A 23245-nucleotide genomic window follows, 5' to 3' on the forward strand; every position below is an offset into this window, starting at 1 on the left:
TTGGGCGTCCGGTATCTTTTTGGACACTACAAAGTCCAAAACGGTCTAGAAAATAATTTGGGCGTCGAAAATATCCAAAAGCGAAACATTGGAAAATGGGGCAAAATGTTACAAGCTTTGTAAATATTAGCTAGTTTTGTGCAAATTTTTGCACATATATGTAATTTCTCATTAATTTTAAGCGTTTTAGAGTGTAATTTAATACCACGAAATTTGGAAAAACTTTTGTTTTGGCATGTTTTCTTACGAGAAATTGAAAAATTTGCTAATGCCATGTCGTATTACACACCAAAATGCTCAAAATTGATGCGAGATTATATAGACGTCAACAGATTATCGTAACGTTCAATAAGGAAAAACTTGTAGCATTTTATCCCATTTTCTATTTGGCCACTTTTGGAATTTTAGACGTCCAAAATTCGGTGTCCAAAACTGGTTAAAACCGGTTTTGGACAGTGATTAAAACCACAGCTAAAACTGATTAAAATGTACAAAAACGGAAGCAAAACTACCATATCATATAAATATTACACATATGATTTATGCACATAAATATTTACAATGCAACCACTCACACGGAAATAGCAAATAAGTATATGCACTTATTCATACTGAGTTTTCCCCATTTACAAACGTTGCAAAGTATATAAATTTCTCCACAGTCAGGAGCAACTTACTACCTGATCGAGTCTTCTTTGTACCAGTTGTTGTGATAAGCTTGCATCCAAATAGGGTTCGAACCCTCGACGCTGTGCACGTTGGTATTCGGCACGTTCCCAGTTCTAGGAATTATTGATGCACTAGATCCTAGATGAGAAGTGGTTCAAATTTGATTCAGTTATGGGCATTTTTATCGCACTAATTACATCTTTAATTTTTGCTTTCATTGTCAGAAAAGAAAGAACCAGAACCAATAAGCAACCACAACCACAAGTGAAATGCATGAAAAATGTCAACCCATATATTTCGTTTGTGCATAGTTATCAGAATTTCTCTCCATGTGCATGGAATTGGAACTTCCAATTTGGAAGTTGGGAGAAAGCAATAAGAAAGTTTATGATCCGAAGAACCTTTCAATATTGCATTTTGGAGAAAGTTTCAGTCCTTAAAACTTATTTACAACTACTCGCCGCTCATAGGAAAGTGCACGTTAAAAGAAAAGTGGTGGTGAAAGCAGTTAGGTATTTATGGCAGGTTGATTTAATAACACAACTTTAATGGCATAATTATAAAAGTAGGAGGAAATATGGCTTAATTAAGTTACATGTAATATATAGAAGTGTGTCGTAAAGGTTAACTAGAAGGCATCTCTACATGAACAGAAACTAGTAAAACCTTAAGAATACCCATTATTACCGAGAATATGCAGTCGTTAAATCAGTCATTAAATTAAGAACTAGAAAACAATAACTAACGAATAAAGGATAGATTCGTCCCATAATTGACTACTTTTTTTCTACTCAGCAATCTGAAGACGGCGGACTAGGTGGGAAGTCATTGCAAGCAAAATTAACATAACTACCGTATGCATTTGTGGTGGCGGCCTTCAGCTGCCGTTGGTACTTTGACCTTTGAGCAAAGCAAATGGAGATGACGACCAGAAGGAGCAACGCCAAGAACAATGCTGTTCCGATTGCGTAGACGAGAAAGAGATTCTTGGTCTCTTCTCGCCCCTTCGTGGCGAAGGTCGCCCCCACGGTGAATGTGGATTTCTGCGTGTCAAGGACGTTAAACTCTTTGAACAGGTCGTCCAATTCTTCAATGTTGAGGTCGATTAGTTTCAACACTTCGTCCGCTTCTAAAACTATGTTTTGGTCGGGGTGGACCAGGTGGATGTAAAAATCCGTCTTGGTCTTGTCCACGGAACCGTCACGATTTTCGTGGTACTTGAAACTCGCGTCGGCTAATTGAAGAATAATAATAATAGTATTGCACCAGCCTTTATAATGACTTTCATAATAACGATCAGAGGGCTGATATGTATTTACGAAGGAAATGCCAAAATATTTACGAAATATGTACGGAAAAAAAACAAAACTATAAAATTGTCGTAAAATTTGTATTTCCGAATATAACGCTCTGGAATTTTTTATACTTAGAATTTCTTTGAAAAAAAATTTTGACATGTGGAAATTTTTGTACCCTAAAAGTAGGGGACCCGCAAAGCTTGACCGTCGGTCGTCATTAAATGAAAAGGTTGTACCTAAATACATATCCGCCCTCTGAAAATAATGCATATTGATAGTAATATTACCGTTAACAATGGCACCCGTCACATTGGACAATGACTGCTTAAATATCGAAATTTCAGATCTAACTTCGATCGGACTCATTCTCACGGTTATTTTCACCTGCAAAAAAGAACAAATAAATGCCGTGACATCACATGATGTTTGAAAATAGTGCTAATTTAGCGACTTACTTTTTGATCATCGCGTAGCAGATAAACGAGCGCATTGGCTTTATCACTCAGGTCAGTGGTATCATTTACCCCCACATTGAGACTGAAGTGGCCCTTCATGTCTGGCTGAGGGTCAAAAGCTAAGCTAAGGATGCCACTGTTTGGGTCGATGGAAAAGAGTGGATTGTCATTGTTTATCAGATGGGATAATCCCTCGGATAACGACATTGTAATCGGATGAATGATAAAGTATGTGAGTTTCGCGTTGGGTGGGGTGTCTGCATCCGTTGCGGAGAAAGTTAAAATTTCTGTTCCGTAATCACTACTCGTTGATACACCTCCGGTGAAAGTTCGCTGAGTAAAAATGGGCCTGTGCACACGTAAGATGTAACAATTAAAATTTGCTACATTGCTAACAATGTAACAATGTAGGTCTCCGAATTCGACCAAAAAACATAAATTCAATTGATATGAAATTTGCAAAAAGGCACCATAAATGCGCAGGTTTAGCTAAGATTTTGCATCCAAAGAGGAGAAAGTGCACATTTAAGTCGGCAAATTTTATACTTTCCAAATTTACTGTGCGTTTTCTCCTTTTGGGTTGCAAAATCCAAACCAATCCGCCAAATCTGAGCAGTTAGAGATGGTGTCTTTTGCAGATTTCATATTAATTAAATTTGTGATCGATTGACACTAGTTTGATCAAAATCTGCGAGCATACGTTGGGAGACCTCCATTGTAAATTAAAACTTATGCACGTACATGTTATCATTCACGTCGGCCACTTCGATTTGCACGCTTAACAATGATCCCTTATCAAAAACTTGCAAGTGTAGCCGCTTTATGTCCTGATGACAGTTATCGGTTGCCAAAATGGTAAAATTATGCATGGGTTGCTTTTCACGGTCCAGTCGTACTTTGGTAGTTAAAACGTGCGAAAGAGCGTCAACTTCGAACAATTCTGTCGAGTTTTTGGAATCAGAAAGGATAAAATAGCAAACTTGAGACGTTTTCTTTTCTTCGTCGTCTTCATCGTCTCGGTCAATCGTGCCAGGCAGTTGGATTCGTTCTCTTCCCGGAGATATGTTTTCTACACATGGAATAAATTGTGGATCAAAATTAAGAAAATATTACACGGATACAAACTTTCTACATGTTCAGGCTCCACGGAAGCCGTGGGGACATGTGAGGACAAGATCATGGGGGGGGGGCACTAAATAACCGTGGCGACATTGTCCCTCTGTCCCCACGTTTCCGCGGCCACTGTCCAGGTTAAACAAGCTAGAGCATACCTGTCAATTGTGCAATGAACTCATTTTTTACAAAGGCCGGCTTGAAATCATCCACATTTTTCACCACAATTGTCAAGTCTAGTTCCGATGATAACGGTGTGGGTTGACCCAGATCGTAGGCTTCGATTCTTAGCTATTATTTATTTCAACCATTCAAACTAAATACTTTTATGTCTAGTATCCTGTATCGGTAGGCTTAACTTTACGACGGAATACTTACGTAATAAACTTTCTGCCGTTCCCGATCCAACAATTTGGCCAAAGTTAGCACTCCAGTTGTTGGATTAATATGAAAAGTTTCCGAGTGTCGGGAAAACTCTTGGCGAAATCGGTACCTCACAATCCCATTGTCTCCGATATCTGAATCCACAGCTCTCACTTGAATAATCGAAGAGCCCACGGTTGCATTCTGTACGTGTAAAGAAACAATTTGTACTTTATTATTAGATTCCAAATAGTTCGCAATTTAATATAATACTTAAATATTCACAGTACCTCTGGCACTTTAATTGTAAAGTTTTGCGCTGGGTTGATAAATCTTGGCTGAAATCGCATCCAATCAAACTTTACTATCAAGCATTCAATTAAGATTTCTAGGCACACTCTTAGAAATCCGGTATTAAAATAATCTCGGGTAGCAAACTTTTACGGGCCGGTATAATTTTAATACCAAAGCAGCTTTATTACCGAGAAATTAATACCATGTGAATCTGCCAGATTTCTAAAAGTGTAGTCTAATTGAAATATGCTTACTTTATTGTCGTTATAGTCTAAGACACACAAATTGAATTCCTTCGTGGCAACATTCGGAGGTCTTCCACCATCCTAATTAAAAGCATAAAATTTTATTTTCAAATACATAAACAAGTTTCATTGAACTTTTCATGCCACAATTTTTACCTGTGCTTCAATCGTCAAAGTATAATTTCCATAAAACCCTTTTAACGACCTGGCAGGCAGCACTTTTGCAATATTTTTTCCCAACTGCAGTTTAAATAGGCCCAACTCATTTCCTGATTTGATTTTAAAGGTTACTTTTCCGTTAGCGGTTGTTTCATCGTCACCTGAATAGGAAATTTTTAATATGCATAATTTTTGTTACGCTGATTTCATTATTTTTGTCTTAATAAAACACGTACGGTCTTTCGCTCGTATTGTTAAGATGAGTTCTTCATGGAATTCTGTGACTGATGCGCACGTGGGCCCACTTCTTAAAGATTTTCCCGTCGCACTTTGCACATCTTCATCCAAGAATTCTGGTGGCGAATCGTTGATATCGGACACTGCGAGATTCAGTTGTTTGAAGGCGTTTCTACTTTCTCCGGAAGCATAGCCGAACTGGAAGTTGTCCCAAGCTTGGATTACGAGGGTGTAGCTGGACTTCTCTTCTCGGTCTAAAGGTTCCGCTACTCGAATCGCTCTAGAAAAGTAATTTATTGGTAAAACATCGACGACGAGAATTATGATAGCTTCGTATACTTCGCAAACATCGCATTACAACATATACAATTTTGCGAAGTTTGTGAGCGAATTTTCTCAATGTTTGCAGCTCAAGCCTTCGCTCGCAGCACAAACTTTGCATTTTGTTAATTTCCAGCAACTTCAAATTCCATTGGAAATGAAAATACAAATTTTAAAATTCGAGAGAGAGATGAAAAAAATGCTAAGTTTGCGAGCAATTTGAAGTCAGGTCGTTCACGAGGACAATTTCGCAAGCCAACATCATAAATCCCCCCAAAGTTAAGAAATGAAATTGTCCACGAATTTAAGGTTATAAATAGTTTATTCTCACCCAGTTTCAGAGTCAATCGTGAATTTCCCCATGCTGGATTTGCGATCCAATAGATACGTGATTTTCCCATAATTTCCAGAGTCCATATCTTTTGCGACCACTTTGGCTATTATCGACCCAACTTGTGCATCCTACGTACATATTTATATTTTATGATATTTAATATTTAGCCATATGCAAATGCACTGGTCTGTCGATAAAATAAAATCAGATAACTCATATTTGTTACAGAGTTTGAATATGAATAAAAAGTTTCAAAATTTCGTATTGCATACCTCTGGAACCGTGATATTTGTCAAATTGTCGACAAACATGGGGGCATTGTCATTTTGGTCGATCACTCGTAAAAACACGGGTACGGATGAATGTCGATTTTTTGGATTTGTTCCCGAATCTTCAGCCAAAACGGTAAAATTAATCCAATCTGTCAACTCCCGATCTACCCGATCCACGAGCTCAATAACGCCAGTCTCAGGGTCAATTGCCAATGGAAATTTTTGATTTTTTCCAATCTCTTTCCCCGATACAATAGAGTACCTACATAAACATATATATTTGTAACATAAGAGAAATGTATGTAGCGATAATGATTTTATTCGGGTTTAGCTTTTAACCACTGTCCAAAACCAGTTTTAACCAGTTTTGGACACCGGATTTTGGACGTCCAAAATGTCCAAAATGGGGCAAAATGACAAATGTCACAAGTTCTCTATTCGATAATTCTAATTCGATAATTCGATAATTCGATAGTTCTCGATCCGTTGATGTATGTGTAATCTCGCATTAATTTTAAGTATTTTGGTGTGTAATAGAACATGATTTAGAAAATTTCGTAATTTCTCAAAGAAAACATGTGAGAACAAAAGATCTTTAAAATTTCGTGGTTTTACACACCAACCAAAATTCTTAACCTTAATGGGGGATTACCTTTGGAAAATCTTTGGCTGAACTTTGGCAAAGATTCTTTGCATAGATTTGTAAAAAAAGATCGTTAATAAGAACTTGTACCATCTTGCCCCATTTTCCAGTGTTGGACGCTTTTGGACATTTTGGACGTCCAAAACGAAATCCTTGACTTCATACGTGTCATTAAAAAATTATTCAAAAAATAATCCTCACCGTATCACCCGATCTTTATCCGGATCATCAGCAATCACCGTAATTATCTTGGTCCCCTTTTCCGCATTTTCCGGCACGGAAGCCATGTACGGGTTCATTCGGAACTTGGGATCGGAGTCATTCTCGTCTAAAATTGTCACTTCAATTCTCGCGGATGCTTTTTGTTCTCCAGTTTCAGAACCAATGTCCTGCACGACCACGTAAAGTCGCACGGTTTCCATTAATTCTCGGTCAAGTCCACCCCCCACGCTGAGAATCCCTTCGGTAGGATCCAGAATAAAGAGTTTGGATAAGTCGACCCCCCTCAATTTGCTGCCCGGTTTGGTCTTCGTATTCGTGAGGAGGACTCTTCCGTCTTCATTTCTTGCGTCAGACTTGTTGAAGTCGATGTTATATCGGAGCACGGCAGAAGTGTCGGGATCCGACGCTTTCACCTGCATGATAAAGTGACCCTTGGGACTGTTTTCAGCCACTTTGGTGAAATAGACCCCATTGCTTCCACCACCAGCGTTTGACTCCTCTTCGACAGCGTTAAATTCAAACTTTGGTTTCTTATTGTTGATATCTAAATGCACAAAGGTCAAAGATGAGCATCGTTTCTGAACAGGTTTTAGACTGACTGCCTAAAAGAACGTTGATCACGATGAAGGTTTTGCGTCACTAACCTTTCAGAGTTATGTTGATCACGCACGGAGCTTCACTTTGTCGTCCGCCCCCATCCTGAAAATGTCAAAGGTCAACATTAGCTTTCCCTGATTGCCAAGAAGCTGCTAATTTTATTTATGTATGTACTTAATCTAATCAAATCAAGTTCATAAACAACCCGTATGAAAATCGTGTGTACAATTTTGCATAAGGGGTCTTCAAAGTCATATGTCTGCATGAAAAACTTGCATGATTCTGCAAAAAAATTCTATCGGCTCTATTCTGCAGAACCGTTTGGGGATATTATGCAAAATTATGCATAGTTTTCACACATATCGCCCTGCGAATAGTTCTTCGTGGAAAAATTGGCGAAACTTCTGCTCTTGAAATTTTCATACGGAATAATAAAACTCAACATTCTAATATTGCCCCATCATTGTTACAACATTTTCCTTCCTTATAACAAGAAATGCAATTACTAATGCGATAAATACCTGTGCAATGATTTCTAAGATGTGATTCGGCTTTATGTTGTAGTCCAATTGTGCTCCCGGAGTCAGTCTCAGAACGCCAGTTTCCGACTCTATCACAAATTTATCCTGACCTCCGGTCTCAATTCGGTAAAATACTCGGTTGAATGGTGAGCTTCCATCGAGATCGGACGACTCAACTTTCGCAATTTGACTTCCACCGACAAAATCTTCCCGAATTATTCGAGACATGTGAGTTCGGGTGAATCTTGGCTGAAATTATTATTAGAAATTATATTTAACTAAAACTGAAAAAATCTAACTCACTTACCGAAAAGTCATTCGTGTCAAAGACGAAAAGAGTGAGGAAACTTAATGCAAAACGGGATGGAATTCCGCTGTAAAATAAAAATCATGATTAGTTTTAAATAAGCAGTAATTTTTTTAACGTATGTATTTACCTGTCATGCGCCCGGATCGTGAAGTTCAAATGTTTAACATTCGACAATGGCGAAATTGGGGACGTGGAAAGTTTTTCAAAATCGAAAGGTTTCACGACTTTCAGTTTTCCAGAGAGATCATCCACCTCCAGCCAGCCTTCCTCATTCCCAGCAATGATCGTGTAATGTACCTCGCTGTTTGGAGTATCTGCAAAATTAACGATTAAGATTAAGACCAATCATTTCTGTTATTAAATATTCAAAAAATTGTATTAGTTAAACCTTTTAAGTCGTTATCTCTCGCTTGGAATCGTACCGGAGACACAAACTCCATCTCATTCTCAAAAATTCTCGCTTCATATCTCGACTGAAGAAATACTGGCCTGAAAATTGTAATGGAATATTTGCAAACATTATTTTGAAATATTCTGAACTTTATAGTAATTTGTGTGTATGTATGCATATTTGACTTACGACTCATCGTTCTCATCTTTTAAATTGATAATAATCTGTACATTTTTTCTGCAAGTAAAAAGTAATTAGGTTTATGTATGTATGAAACTAGTCAATTATTAATGGATTCGGCGTTAAAAACATGCATTTCCTAAAAGTATTACTAAATGTTAGTTCATAAGGGTCGCATATATATGTAGCACTTATTTTATACCTTTTGTACTAACTAAATACGCTAAAATATTTATGTACATACGGTGATATGTACATACATTCGTACATATGTACATACACACATAATCATCGCCATCGTCACTTTTATTTTCCATTGTTGTTTAGAGGTATAGCAAATGCAATTACTCATCACACCCACAAACACCCACAAATCCATTACTGACACGCAGAGACATCATCCAAATGTACACATAATACCCTCTAACTCACAAAAGAAATGCATCATTTCTCCCTTTTTTCAAGTGATATTAAATATATATTGACTTTTTTTACTTTCATTAGAGTCAGGAAATTCAAGAAAAGCAAGAAGAAAGATACAATTTTTTGAACTTTAAAAGCATTGAACTCCTATTTAGACCGTAAAGTGCATATTAACAGAACGTTGACTCAAAATGCCGGTTTTGCCAATTATGTTATTAACCATCATTTATCCATCATTTGCCCATCATCATCGACACTCTGCGATTTTTCCAGCTATCCCTTATTCATTCGACTTGTTTATTCATTTAACACAGCAATTTGCAACCTTTCCGCATTTTCATGTCGAGCGAGAACAGAGAAATTACTGTCTGAATCCACTATACGCAGAGTAAAATGAAAAATTCGTACACTAAAAAAACACAAAATCTGAAGGATGCACGTAGATAATTGCTACTCGAATACCGAGCGTTGAGATTTATTACCCAGTTTGTTGGTGGCTTTCAAACCCCTCGTTTAACTTGTAAAGTAGCCGACAACAAAAAATGGGAAAAAAACTGCCATAAAATGAATAATACCAGACTAAAAAGTTACATATGTAAGATGAGTTTAGGAAATACGTACTGTTTCATCAATTGATTCACTGCTGCAAACTATTTACTACTGCTGAATTTTCGCCAAAAATTGAAATCCTACGCGAAATTTATGACGGGATCTGACACAAAAATTATAAGTCTGCTAGTATTTAACTAATTCAAATCCAGTTTTGATTACTTCCATTAAAACTAAGCCATATCTCAACGTCAATGTGTGTAGATACATTTACTATATTGTGCATATAAGGATATGAGGAAGTGTAAGGTAAGAAGCCAAGAAATCGTCTCAAAAATTAAGGATTTGCCAACCTGTTTCCTCTTCCTTTGTTATCCTGAGCTTCCACACTGAGGTAATAAACTGTGGCCAGTTCACGATCCAGACTCGTTTTATTTGTTGCCTTAATTGTGATTAGACCAGAAACTGGATCCAAGCTCAATCTGCGGTTTCAAAAGAAGAAAACTTATTAGGCAAAGTCTCAGTTTTACTTTGGAAATTCAATAAGTTTGAGAAATTATTCATTAGAGCATTATTGACCGCAAACCGATTAAGTAAGTAAGTTTGCAAAACAGAAATCATGCAAGTTTCATATTGCAAAAAGATGCACTTCCGTATTCTCGACACGTTTCAATTTTTTGCACCCTTCCTTTTTTGGAATTAGCATACATATTATGTAAAATTGCACGTTGGTATCATTTATTTTGTAGCTTACTCATTAGCAATGGATCCCGTAATGGAGGTGTAGCGGATACCACGCGTCCCAAAATTTCCAGAGTCAGGGTCCGTGGCGTTAACTCGGACGATGACCGTTCCCGGGGGAGAGTTTTCATTAATGAGCACTTCATACTGTTCTTTTTCGAATTCGGGAATATTATCGTTCGCGTCCAGTACGGCGACGGATATTGGAACTTTTGAGAATTTGTCACCCGTCATGTCCTCCGCGATTATGGTGAAGTTGATTTCTACACGTTTCATTAATTAAACTCTTAATATCCAGTATTAAAATAATACCAAGAGGTATTTATGTATGTGCATGATTCTACCCTTTGGTAGAATCATCGTGGTATTGATAAGTAATACCCTGTAGTAATGGGTTGGTATTAAAGTTTTACCAGTTCGGTAGCAAATTTTTTCGGACGAGTAAAATTCGGTAGCAACATTAATACCGAGAAATCAATACCTACCTGACTATATTAGATTTCTAGCAGTGTAGCGAAGAATTTTACACCTAAATTGCTTTATACATATGTAAATGAAATAAGGAACTGATTTTTTCCTTACCCTTCATTTTCTCGTAGTCCAGACGTGCCGGATTTTTCACCCGAATAAGAAATGAGACATGGTTTATCCCCTCTGATGGGGTCACCTCGAATATGCCCCCGTCGCCGTCAGTCTTCAGGCGAAAGGTCCCGTTCAGGCCCTATAATTACAGCCGCGATGTAAATATTGTGGATCTTTGAGAACTGCATGACAAATAAATATACCAAGTCGTGATCGAAAACTTCCGGAATTCCTTTCGCAAGAAATGTGACGGGGACTCCTTCCTGGCTATTTTCCGTAATTTCAGCCAGATACGACGTGCTTTTGAAGCGTGGTCTATTGCATAATTCAGGCATAATTATAACCACATAGATAATTGGTACTTTGTACCTTTGAAATAATCTGAATCATTTACCTTTCGTCATCGATGTCTAATAAATTAACAACCAATGTTGTCTCCACGGACGGCTTTGGACTGATTTTGCTTTGTTCGGTGGCCTAAAAGGTTATCGTCAAATATCAAAATTAACCTCAGGCAGGGTATCATAATAATTAGTAAATATTATTAGCAAATTATTAATAATTATCTAATTGTGAAATGTGAACCTGCATTCCAATAAATTATAAACTTTGAGAATTATGACATTGTGTAGTAAATATTTGCATCCAAACATGTATCATAACGAATTCATACAAAGCATGAAATTCTTTTCTCAACTTTTGTGACCACGATCAACTCATATTTTGTAATTTGAGAGAAAACTTTGACATTTGGTTTTGCCTGTGGTTTTATTCTTGGCACAGGTTAGCCGCATTGTGCGTCAAGATTCAGGAATTTGCAGACAACTAGGTTGTAGGTCTCGAGATTTATTAACTGTTAATTATTTTGCGGAGATTGTACGTATGATTTTAATCAAAGGGGATATTGACCACATGAAGGTCCCAAGAAGTATTTAAAATCTTACAACACAACCACACAACCACGTAGAAATTCTTGTTTTAATCTGATATAATCGAGCAATGGAGGTGTTTCAGAGTATGCTCTCAGATTTTGAACAAACTAGTGTCAGTCGATCACAAATTTAAGAAATATGAAATTTGCAAAAGGCACGCTCTCGCTATGCGCAGATTTAGTGGAGATACATATTTGCAAATATTCCGAAGGGGAGAAAATGTGCACCTAATTTGGAAACTGTCAAATTTGTCAACTTTAGGACTCGTTTTCTCCTCTCCGAATCCAAATAAATATATTTGCCAAATTTGCGCATTGGGAGATCGTGCCTCTCGCAAATTTCATACTAGTTAAATTTGTGATCGATGGACACTAATTTGGTGAAATCGGAGAGCATACGCCTAGAGACCTCCATTGTGACGTGCGTAAAATGATACTACGTCGGCATAATAAAATGCTAACGGATAAAAGCATTGATTGCAGAAATAATCATCTTACCACAATGTTAAGTACGTAGGAACCTCCCCGAGCATTTTCTCGATCCAGGGGTTCCTTCGTATATACAATTCCAGAATCCGAATCGATTTCAAAAACTTTTTCATTGTCGTTAACCAAGCTGTATTTTATGGCGTTATTAATCCCACGATCTCCATCAATTGCGCGAACTAGAAATGTTGCATAATTTAATTAGGAATACTTTCTCCATTACATTGCCAAGAGGCCAGAGGTCACCTACCTTGCAATACAAAAGAATTGACAGGAACGTCCTCCCTAATCTTTGTGACGGGTGGGACGGCGATAAATGTGGGACCTGTATCCTCTAAATCCTGAACCTGCACTACAATTGATGCTATGGCCTGATTTATCTGAAATGACGGAATACATACATAATTAAGCTTGTGGAGAGGCTATTATTTGCTAAAATCATACAAATATTTAGCATAGGACTTGATCACTTATCACCAAAATAGTCAAAATCAGCACTCTTTTAATCATTTCTCAGCCCTGGGAAATTATTTACAAATTCTGAGCGACAAAAGTGTAGTCAGTAAGTTGATTAATAGAATAGCTTTGAGTTTTTTAAGCTAGTTTTGATGAGTCCCAAGTTTTCCGAAGGATTCTCAAGTTCTGTGAATTTATTGAAATTTTTAAATTTTGGTAGATTCAGACGCCATTAGAAATACGGTAAAATTTACAAATGCCAGTTTAGTATATGTAGATTTTTTAAATTTATGATAAAAATATGCAAATCTTTGCCCAAATCTTTGCTCTCTTTTTAGTATCCTTTTTAACTAAAATTTAAAAATATCTCAAATTTGTGAATTTTCTGAAATTAAACAAAAAATGATAGATTTGCACGCCATTAAGAATAAGGCAAGATTTACAAATGTCGGTTTAATATATATAGATATTTTTTAACTTGAGATCTCCTCCTTCAAAAACTCTCAAAATCTGGAGTGTATATTTTTACAAAATTGGCAACAACCAGCTCTACAAATTTGTGGTCTAGAATTTTAAAATTCCAGAGCTGAGAAATGATTAAAAAATGTGCTGATTTTGGAGATCGAGTACTGCATTAAACATTATGCTTTCTAATAGGTATGTACATACCTGAGCCTCGGTTTCCGCCCTGTCCATCGCCAAGACTTTGATCTGGTGCAGAAACTTTCTTTCGTAGTCCAACGGTTTAACCAGCTTCACGACGGCTTGTCCATTCACAGTGTTCAGAGTAAAGAAACCTTCATCCCCATCTTCCAATTGAAGCTTGTAAATCACCTGAAAATATTCAAGCAGTGTAAACACTTCCGCAAAAGTTGTACTCAATAATTAGTCAATTGATTTATTATACATACTTGTCCGTAGGGACCTTCATCACGGTCATTTGCTTCCAATGTGGTGATAATTTGGGGAACTTTTCCATTTTCGGTAACCTTAACTGTGCTTTGATACGGTTTGAATACGGGGCTAATATTCGGATTATTTTACAATTAGAAGTACGAAAAACCTATGAAAAGCGTGGTGACAATATGTAGCAAATAATTTCGTACCGTTCATCATTCGTGTCTTCCACCAACAGCAGCAACGATTGTTGTACTGGTTCCGCCAATTTTCCGTCATTAAGTGTTAAAATGATCATGTATTCGTCCTCAACCTATGAAGTTCGAAATTATGTGTAAACATTTGTAATTTGGGAATAAGAAGTGCGTGGAAAATTCAGTATTCGTGACATTTATTGGAAAAATGAAGACACTAACTCTTTTACCATCGCTAATAAATAATGCGAGTTTCCAGCGTATGCTCTCTTTTTTTGATCAAATTGGCAGATAGTGTATTTTGCAAATTGCTAAAATTTGTGATCGATTTGACACTAGTTTGCTCAAAATGGGAGCGCATACGCTGGGAGATCTCCATTCTTAGGATTTGCGTCATGTTGACTAAATGATAGCGTGTCAACAAAAATTTTGTCGAATTTAGCCATAAATACAGCATTGACATTTAGTTGTCCATACTATCGTGACATTCCTTAAAATGTGCAATTTACAATAATAACATTGGACAAGTACATGTGTGTGTACATAGCTGAAGATACTGCTCATGAGACAAGTTGTAGAGTCCAACTTTGCATGCAATTTGATCTTGATCCCGTTTATGTTGTCACTAATTCAAGACGACGTGAATGACATGGCTGTGGTTTCTAATTACATTTCAAAATATGAAATTAAACTCGAAAGACAATGACATTGTTGAGGGATGTGTCTCAAGGAAGAGCAGAGCAGTCTCTCAAAATGTAATTTGTGTGCCTTCATACGGAAAATAAAAAAGGATTATGAAGCACTACAAAAGTCAGTTTATACTGACAACTGACTGGGCAGATGAATGTAGCTGACCTGCTCTTATTGTTTAGAAGGTTACTCGTAATGACAGGGAGGATCAGGGTGGGAGTGAATGATGGGTGTTTTCTTTGTCACAGGAGCAAATATTGCATACGGAAGTATGAAGGAATCTCGTATAATTTCAGTTTTGCCAAGGAATCGGTGCGTACATGTGTAGCTTATCGTCAGTGTTTCGTCGGTTGCAAGTAACCACGTGCAAGAAATATCTACAAGAAAGTGGTTTTTTGCAGGTATTTTGACCTGCAAGAAATCCAAGGCGCGAGAAACTACGCTCCGCCGCGCAAAGTTCATACGGCGCGTGGCTGGCTGGTGCTTATTTCTTGCGCTTTCTTGCAGTTTCGTGCACCTCATATTTCTTGCATTTCTTGTTTCGCTGTACAAAAAAAATGTAGCTAACCCGCAAGAAACGAAACACTGCTTATCATAACTTTCGAGTTTTGTGCTTGCTACACTGCACATCACCCATTTTTCTTAATTTTACGACTATTATCCGGCAATAAATAGTAATGAAACTCTCGCTACGACAGGATTGCATAAATTTGATCACAATAAATAAGTAGACCTCCCCAAAGAAAAATTGCACAACTAAATCATTACTTGGAATCTAAACCGATGAATTTGAAACACAATAGGAAATGCAATACATTATAGTTTCAGTTGAATGATGCAAAATTCCCAGGACATGGGGCTTGGGAATTTTAAGCGTCTTCTTTTGTGAAAACTTAAATCAGCTTATTTATAACAACTTTGATCAATCGAAATGAGGCGAAATGACGAGAACAAATTTCCTATTCAGTTGAAAATATTCCCATTTTCTTCCTTTTTCCCGAGAGAAACGTGTAACAATGCTAACTCCCAGAGATTCTATTATGCTCTCATCAATGGTATGCAATCAGGTAGGAAAAATCAGCTATTACCAAATCAGTTAACTCGATCTTCTAGAATCGGTCAAAGTTTTCCAATCCATCGATTCAATTTTCAGATGCATGAATTTAAAATAAGTACATAATTTTAATTAAGTAAATCCTTATTTACGTATTGATTGTCTACTTATTTTAATCTTAATCGAGTAATGATGATTGGTTTAGAAATCGTATGTTGGATTGATCGTTTTCTATCTCATCGTGATCGCCGAGTAAGGAAATTGATCATGAATACAGAGTTAAAAGAGCATGTCTCATTTTCCCATAGTCCAAACCGAGTATCGTCGAGTCTCAACTTACCTCCCGATCCAACTCCTTCTTCAGATAGAGGTTTGCCGTGTCTCGCCCTATTTGATTACAAGTAAAAGTTATAATATTCATTATAATTGGATATATATTATTGTAAACCATGAATTTACATATGAACATACATACTATTGGCATTAACTATTTAATAATACCTGGATATGACATACATCATTATCATCATAATTATTTACGGAACCACTACTAAATTTTGTAATGGTTATTAAAATACACCCTCATTATATTTCAAAGATTACAAAATGTTGCTGGCTAAATGAGACTGATATGTATAAGAAATGAATAAAATAAAATAAAATTTTGCACGAAACATACATATTTTGGTAAATCCAAACAGTTTGTAATGTGAGACAAGCATATGTAAATTTTTGCATCTTCTCTTCTAAATGAGTATTTGTCAGAAAATACAGAAGAAATGTACAAGCCTTCGATCTTTTTTCCCAGGTAAAAATGGCACGTCTCATTAAACGGGTTTGTTACATCACATACAAACAAATACATTTACAAATTTGACCTATGATTCATAGGCTATGACCACCCACCTCTATTTTCAATCCTTAAAATCTCATTCGCAATTTGCCCCTTGAGCCCGAACGTCAAAGGATCCCCGTCACGGTCGATCCCTTTCAAGGTGTAAATCAGACTACCCACCGGCGACGCAGGGCCTTCCTTAAGTCTCAACACAATTTCACTTTGTCCATCACTCAACAAGAATTGCGGAAGAATATTTGCATTCACTAGAGTAATTTGAGCTATAATAAAGAGTAACAATGGGGGTAAAAAAACAGTTGGACGACTCAACCTCAACTTTTGTATTATTGTTCTGTTATATTTGCGCTGGTGCGAACTTAAATTGGTTTGACGTGGGATTTGTATGGCATCTGAGTCTGATTTTGCATGTCGCAATCTTTCCCCTCTAATTGACGACGAGGTTGAGGTTGGGCTTTGTTGACCCATTAAACAATCTCGATTGGACACACTTTCCTCTCCTGGTGGACGGCATGGCACTGCATTTCTACAATAATTGGAGTAATCATCATACTGGTCAGTGGTCGTATTGGTGGTGGTGGTTGTGATGTGGCTTCTCATTGTTGGTCGTCTCAAAGACCAAGACATTATTCTCTTGTGAATATTCGTAGCGGAAACACTGCTGTCTCTCGCGATTATCTTGCGATACTTGTCCATTTCTGGGGATGAAGAAGAGTAGTCATTCCGACTGAATTTCTTCTTATGGTGGACCCATTCTGTAATTAAGATAGTATTGTGTTAAGTCAAATGCGTACATATTACCCGTTTATATGCATATGTATATCGGTTTTAGAAATGTAATTAAGATGCAGCTGGTAACAATGGAGGTCTCTCAACGTGTGCTCAGAGATTTTGACCGAATAGTCCCAATCTGTCACAAATTTAATCAATATGAAATTTGCAACAGACACGATTTGCGCAGGTTTGGGGGAGATATTTGCATCCGAAGAGGAAAAAATGCGCCCTAAACTTGACAAACTATGTACTGTCCAAATTTACTGAGAGTTTTCTCCTCTTCGGATGCAAATATCTCCGCCAAACCTGCGAATTGTCAGATATTTTATTTTGAAGATTTCGCATATTTAAATTTGTTATCAATTGACACTAGTTTGCTCAAAATCTAGCATACTTTAGTGGGAGACCTCCATTGTTCAATTGCATAATTTACCAAATCTACATATATTTCTTTCTCTCTTATCATCACTTAACCAAAAAAAGAATACGGATTAAATATCTTCGTCATTATCTTCATTACCGCTATTAAGAACTTTGAAGATGCACTTACTACGTACATATACATACAAATTGTTGCTAAATAATGACCATCAAAAACTTTTTTCAAGCCATAAGCTGTGAACAATTCGTTCCATATTGTTAATTTTGCATCCCACAAAGTGTAATAGAAACCAAAACCAATTCTCATTATTTGACAAAATTTTGTACAGGATTAAACTCAAATGTTGTAACTCAATTGAACCCAACCAACTAACTATTCGCAGCTCTATGATCTTATACTTAAGCCGACAAAACCGTCTATCCTCAGCAGCAGCACACCACATTACGTAAAGGACACGGTGGAAATACTTAACAATCAGAAAATACAGCCAAGCAAGCCAGCGTAAAGAAAAACGCATTGTCATCACGGCTCAAATTTAGACATTACAATGCAAAAGTACAACGGGAGAAGTCAACACCTCTCATTCATTGTGATACAGAAAATGGGATGCGCGATGGAATACTTTCAAACACCACCCAAAGCTCAAGAACCTGTCATCTAATCAAATCTGGTAAATCGGAAGTGGTTTGAATTTTACGGAATTCAGTACCACCACATTCAAAAGGATTACCACGACCAATTTCAACCTAGGATTCCATATTACAGTTTTTTAAATCTTCAAATTATGGTGCAGTGTTATATTTGTAAATTGACTCAGCAATAACTATTATGTATTTAATCACGATAACTTTCAAACGTATTACGTTGCATGATTTCCATTTCATCCAAATTATACTTTTGTCGTTCATATTTGCAGAGGTGGGCAAAATACTGCGTTAAAATGGAGTATTTGGAGTCCGTCCTTCCCAGGGTTTAGATTTCTGGGGCGGTTACACCCACAAAAAGTAGATAATTTGCATGGAGAAAGCAACAGGCTTACAAAGGATTTTTTAAGAAATCAATCTTTTTATTGCTGTCGAAATATTCTAAATTTTTTAAAATCGTATTTTGACAGCGATAAAAGGTAAATTTCTTCTCAAACCCTATATTTTTGTGTGACTGCTGTATTCTCGATGCAGATTCTCGTCTTTTTGTGAGTGTAAATCTTTTTGTAGGTGTAACACCCCTGAAAATCCAAACCCTGAGAAGAACAGAGCTCAAAATACTCTACATTTTAAATTATTTTGAAGTATTTTGCCCACCCCTGTATATTTGCACATATCGTCGTGATTTTAAAATTAAAATCTACAAACATAAACATTTGCTTTTCCTCTTATTTGCCTTAAATGCTTAAAAAACGACGACCATTATCTCTCTCCCCTGCCTTGTGATTGTTCCCTTCAAGTAAAAATACTCTTGCGTAATTTTTAAACCAAAGCAAACACAGAGAACAATACAATTCATTCAATGATTTTGTGTAAAACTGTGAAATCACAGAGACAGGCGACAGTCAGTAGTGACGATGATTTGGCAAGATGATGAGACACCCCACAAACAACAGGTCGTCAAAGATGAAGCCATCATAATCTGTTTGACATGAAGCATGGCATGGAATGGAATGGAGTGACAAGTTGTGCAAAGTGATAGCATGCGCAATTAGAATTTAATTGTCAAATTAGCTGACGATTATTTACAAAATTGTGTTAACGATTACCAGCAGTGAAATGATGCAATGCTGTAAAATCCAAATTCATTTGATCCATCCATACCACAGTTAAATGCATTTGACTGCTTGTTTAGTTGGCAAATTATTTGAACAAGCTTGACAAGTCTGGCGACAAAGGATTTTGTATAATCTATCACCAAATGCAGGGGTTTTTACTTCTATTTTTTAGTTAAAAAGGTGCATACATTCGATATTCGATGACCAAATCAGTGTTTCGGGAGCAAGTAACCACGTGCAAGAAATAACGGCAAGAAGGTGTTTTTTTGCAGATGTTTTGACTTCTAAGAAATGTAAGGCCCCCAAAAAACTACGTCATTCTTCGTACGACACGTGGCTGGATGACGCATATTTCTTGCACTTTCTCCCAGTTTCTTGCACCTCCCATTTCTTGCGTTTCTTGCTTTCCATTACAATTCATTGCAAGAAATGTAGCAAACCCGCAAGAAACACTACAAAATAAGCCCAAATTTAATAATAAATTTAAAAGGGTTTATATACAGCTTGTATTGAAAATAAACCGATGTATAACGTGACCATTTCGTAAAAACATCTGTATATTTAGTCCCATTCATTTTTGCAAAATCAAGGTTACACCTAAAAGTAACTTCCTGTTGAATGAAACTCTGATTTATCGCCATCAAATTAGCCTAGTTTACAATTCTAAATCTGTTCAGAGATTTTAAAATTAATGGAAAATGAAGGTTTTATAACAGCATAATGAATGTGCCGTCAAGTTCAGCAACAGTCCAACCCAAACAATAATATCAACAAAACAAAGTAAAAACGTCAACGTCAGCAGCAGCTCCCTCAGTTTTGCTCCTAAAGTGCGGTTGGAAAGCTCATCCAACTTGTAGCAAGTTCGTCTGTAAGCGTTTGAAAGATTGATGCAACCAAACCAAAGATCATAAAAGATAAGGGCTGAGACTTTGACAGGAAAATTACGCCAAAAATGTTTATCTCAACAATGAATGCGGCAAAAGCAATTAGTGGCGAGCATCTTCATCTCGCTGCTACTACGTACTTTAGTAAAAAAGTAATAAGCAGAACGACGATGTATGTATGCCCGCGATGAGATGAGGTTGCAGACATATTCGCATTTTGTTGGTTGATGTGACATGTCGAAATTAACAGGAATTGCGGATTACTCTTGACTTCCTTTCTACAAAATCATTACCATCACCACCGCATTTTCATTGCACCTTTGCCAACTGATATTGAAAAGTAGTTAATAATAAGTCTCATTTTTAGCCTGAGTCAGGTTGGCTGTCTGTGTATCGAGTACGCTCGTAAAACTTATCGGATCAACTTGAAATTTTGCACACACTTAAAATATGCTGAATTAAGAGTAAACTTTGAAGATGGGCAAAATTTGTCGAATAATACAAAAAAATGTTACCCACCTCAATTAGGTATTAATAACAACCTGACTCGGACTAAATAAGGCTACACTGCATATTTTTTTAATGTGCAAATCCTCCCCAAACGGAAGGTTGCAAATTTATATGTACTACAATCATCTCAAATTAGTCGATTCATTGTTATCTAAAATTTGGCCAAACATCTGCCCCGAGAAGTAACAGGAATATTTAGTTGACATGTCATTCTCCTTGTACATAAAATCTTTTTTTGCATTGCGCCTATTTATGTACATATTTTGTGTACATACAAGACCCACCAAAATACTCGAACGAAATGAAAACAAAATTAAAACTTTCGCCCTAAATCCCTTTTTAGAAAGATTACTTATTTAATATTCTCGATCGTGATCTACATAAATAAAATCTCCTGTGACTAAATAAAAATATTTGCCTTTGAGATCAAACGAGAGAGAAAGTTTAATGGCAGATATACACATTTACTGTATATTGGGTTCAGGATATTTGCGTATCTATTACTGGTTGGGTAACGAATACGTATTATTGACTTGAACAGGTAACACTTTAGTTGTATCATCATTATTTATTTACTTGTTGTATTATAGCCAAATTGAAGTACATCTCTTCTGGCGTTGGAAATGAACTGTGACTAAATTTGATTGGTGTGAACTTTAATCTTGCCATTGCATCTTTATTGTACAACATTGCGACGTATTGAAAAATGTTTCAAAACACATAAAAACCGACACTTAAACTAAATTACTTTTTAGAAGGTTATGCTCTTTTGTTGTCTCAAAGTGTGCAGAAAGTGATGTACGAAAACGCCATTAAAAAAGTAAAATTTAATAAGATTCACACGACCGCGAGACACCATCCGACTTGACAAACTACCCGCGAGGTCATAATTCGCCAGTTAGTATTCAACCTCCATATTGTAAATCAAATTTGACTAAACAAACTCGTACCCACAACAGCTTTGTAATTCTTGCGTGATTTGATCTCGGAAAAAAGTGACGCATGCTTTGATGGATTTATGGATCCATTCGACACGATTTTTCCATAGACTAATTTCTAATTAGAATTAGCAATGCTTAAACTAACCCGTCCAACAGTATTTGTCAGAATATTACCTTTACAAAGGTATTAAAATGAAGAATTTGTTGAAGAAGACTGGGCCGCGGCCAAGTTAGTTTTGTCATATGCAGGGTGCATCGGGGTTGTCTAGTCTGTGAACAAACTTGAACTCGTAAAGTTTTAATGTACACAAATTAAGACGTTACGGTTTGGATGCTGGACTGGACTTTTGGTAGAGCAGACGCCTAGATATTTTATTTTTTCCATGCCTTATTATTAGAATGTTTTCAGAAAAATCGCTGAAATATGTGCTTCATAAACGTCAAAATAATTATGAAATTTGTATGAAAAAAAATCATTATAGGATAATAAATTTCATGAAACTTGGATTTTTAAATTTAACTGGATTATTTGCTATCCAGTTGCTTTCAACTTTGAGCAAAAAAATTCGTCTCAATGCGTCTCAATGCGAAATATTTGTAAAACAGATATATGTATTTTAGATAGAACATAAAAAAGATTTACGTATTTTTTAAAAATACTTAATGGTGGAAATATTTATGCGCCTGAAAACCTAGAAATATTTGACAATATGTGAAAATATTTTGAAATTTTTGTGCTCTATGCGAGTTAGGGGACACACCCACAAAGCAGTCAAGGAAAGAGGGTAAGATTTAGCCGAAGAAGAGCTAAATTTAGCTCCGGCTTTACTTATCCGATCTGGAGCTAGATTTAGCTCCGAGAGCTAAATCTAGCTCCTCAAGCTCAATTTTCCTCTGAAAAAGAGCTAAATTTAGCTGATCCTCGGCTAAATTTAGCTTGGTCAGACTTTGAATAGACCGACCGCCTTTATTATGCACTGACGGTTGCTTTTGTCAATTTAGGTAAATTAAGCAGGGTTCACTTAACAAATACGCAATGGCCCAGCTTTGTGTGATCTGGCCCACCGGGGTCACAGAAACTTAAACGTGAAGGTCATTTTAAATTCATAGTTATAGATTGAATAATTTAAATTTGGCGGAAGATTTGGAGCTAAATTTACCTTTCGGAGCTAAATTTAGCTCCGGATCGGCTAAATAAAGCCGGAGCTAAATTTAGCTCTTCTTCGGCTAAATCTTACCCTCTTTCCTTGACTGCAAAGTCTGGCCGTCGGTCGTCATCGAATGAAAAACTTAAAAATAAATACATATCCGCCCTCTGCTTATCATATAACTTAAATTCATAAGGTTCAGAAAATCAGTACTACTTCTTTATAGATCTATGCATGCGTATGTAAAAAGTGCAATAAACTCTGAACTCCCGCCGACATTTATACAGATAGGTTCGATACGATGTGATCTCGCCGAAACCAGAATGATTTCTCACGAGAAAGTTGCTCCACCTTTTGCTTTTGC

General features: G+C 36.6%; 1 protein-coding gene across 3 annotated transcripts in view; it reads right to left on the reverse strand.

Moving 5' to 3' along the window:
- The window catches only part of LOC110852672 (cadherin-23-like), a 47407-nt gene that overhangs the window by 782 nt on the left and 23380 nt on the right, over positions 1–23245 (reverse strand). Inside the window, exons 2-33 of one of the 3 annotated variants that reach the window (XM_035853688.1) lie at positions 16534–17235; positions 15968–16014; positions 13899–14002; positions 13704–13815; positions 13462–13626; positions 12587–12716; positions 12349–12515; positions 11314–11396; positions 11123–11234; positions 10920–11058; positions 10351–10600; positions 9950–10078; positions 8634–8681; positions 8442–8542; positions 8181–8367; positions 8051–8117; positions 7744–7992; positions 7270–7324; positions 6605–7169; positions 5761–6022; positions 5486–5616; positions 4833–5113; positions 4594–4757; positions 4447–4518; positions 4189–4236; positions 3914–4102; positions 3694–3826; positions 3164–3491; positions 2423–2771; positions 2255–2351; positions 1523–1903; positions 702–807 (exon numbers count right to left, since the gene is read on the reverse strand). In XM_035853688.1, the coding sequence (XP_035709581.1) occupies positions 702–807; positions 1523–1903; positions 2255–2351; positions 2423–2771; positions 3164–3491; positions 3694–3826; positions 3914–4102; positions 4189–4236; positions 4447–4518; positions 4594–4757; positions 4833–5113; positions 5486–5616; positions 5761–6022; positions 6605–7169; positions 7270–7324; positions 7744–7992; positions 8051–8117; positions 8181–8367; positions 8442–8542; positions 8634–8681; positions 9950–10078; positions 10351–10600; positions 10920–11058; positions 11123–11234; positions 11314–11396; positions 12349–12515; positions 12587–12716; positions 13462–13626; positions 13704–13815; positions 13899–14002; positions 15968–16014; positions 16534–17176 (5894 nt within the window). In that variant the 5' untranslated portion in view covers positions 17177–17235. Of the gene's footprint in view, positions 1–677; positions 808–1522; positions 1904–2254; positions 2352–2422; positions 2772–3163; positions 3492–3693; positions 3827–3913; positions 4103–4188; positions 4237–4446; positions 4519–4593; positions 4758–4832; positions 5114–5485; positions 5617–5760; positions 6023–6604; positions 7170–7269; positions 7325–7743; positions 7993–8050; positions 8118–8180; positions 8368–8441; positions 8543–8633; positions 8682–9949; positions 10079–10350; positions 10601–10919; positions 11059–11122; positions 11235–11313; positions 11397–12348; positions 12516–12586; positions 12717–13461; positions 13627–13703; positions 13816–13898; positions 14003–15967; positions 16015–16533; positions 17236–23245 lie in introns of all 3 variants that reach the window. The other 2 variants (XM_035853687.1, XM_022100781.2) reach the window with 2 other exon arrangements.

This window comes from Folsomia candida, unplaced genomic scaffold, assembly GCF_002217175.1.
Source record: "Folsomia candida strain VU population unplaced genomic scaffold, ASM221717v1 Fcan01_Sc007, whole genome shotgun sequence".
NCBI lineage: Eukaryota > Metazoa > Arthropoda > Collembola > Entomobryomorpha > Isotomidae > Folsomia > Folsomia candida.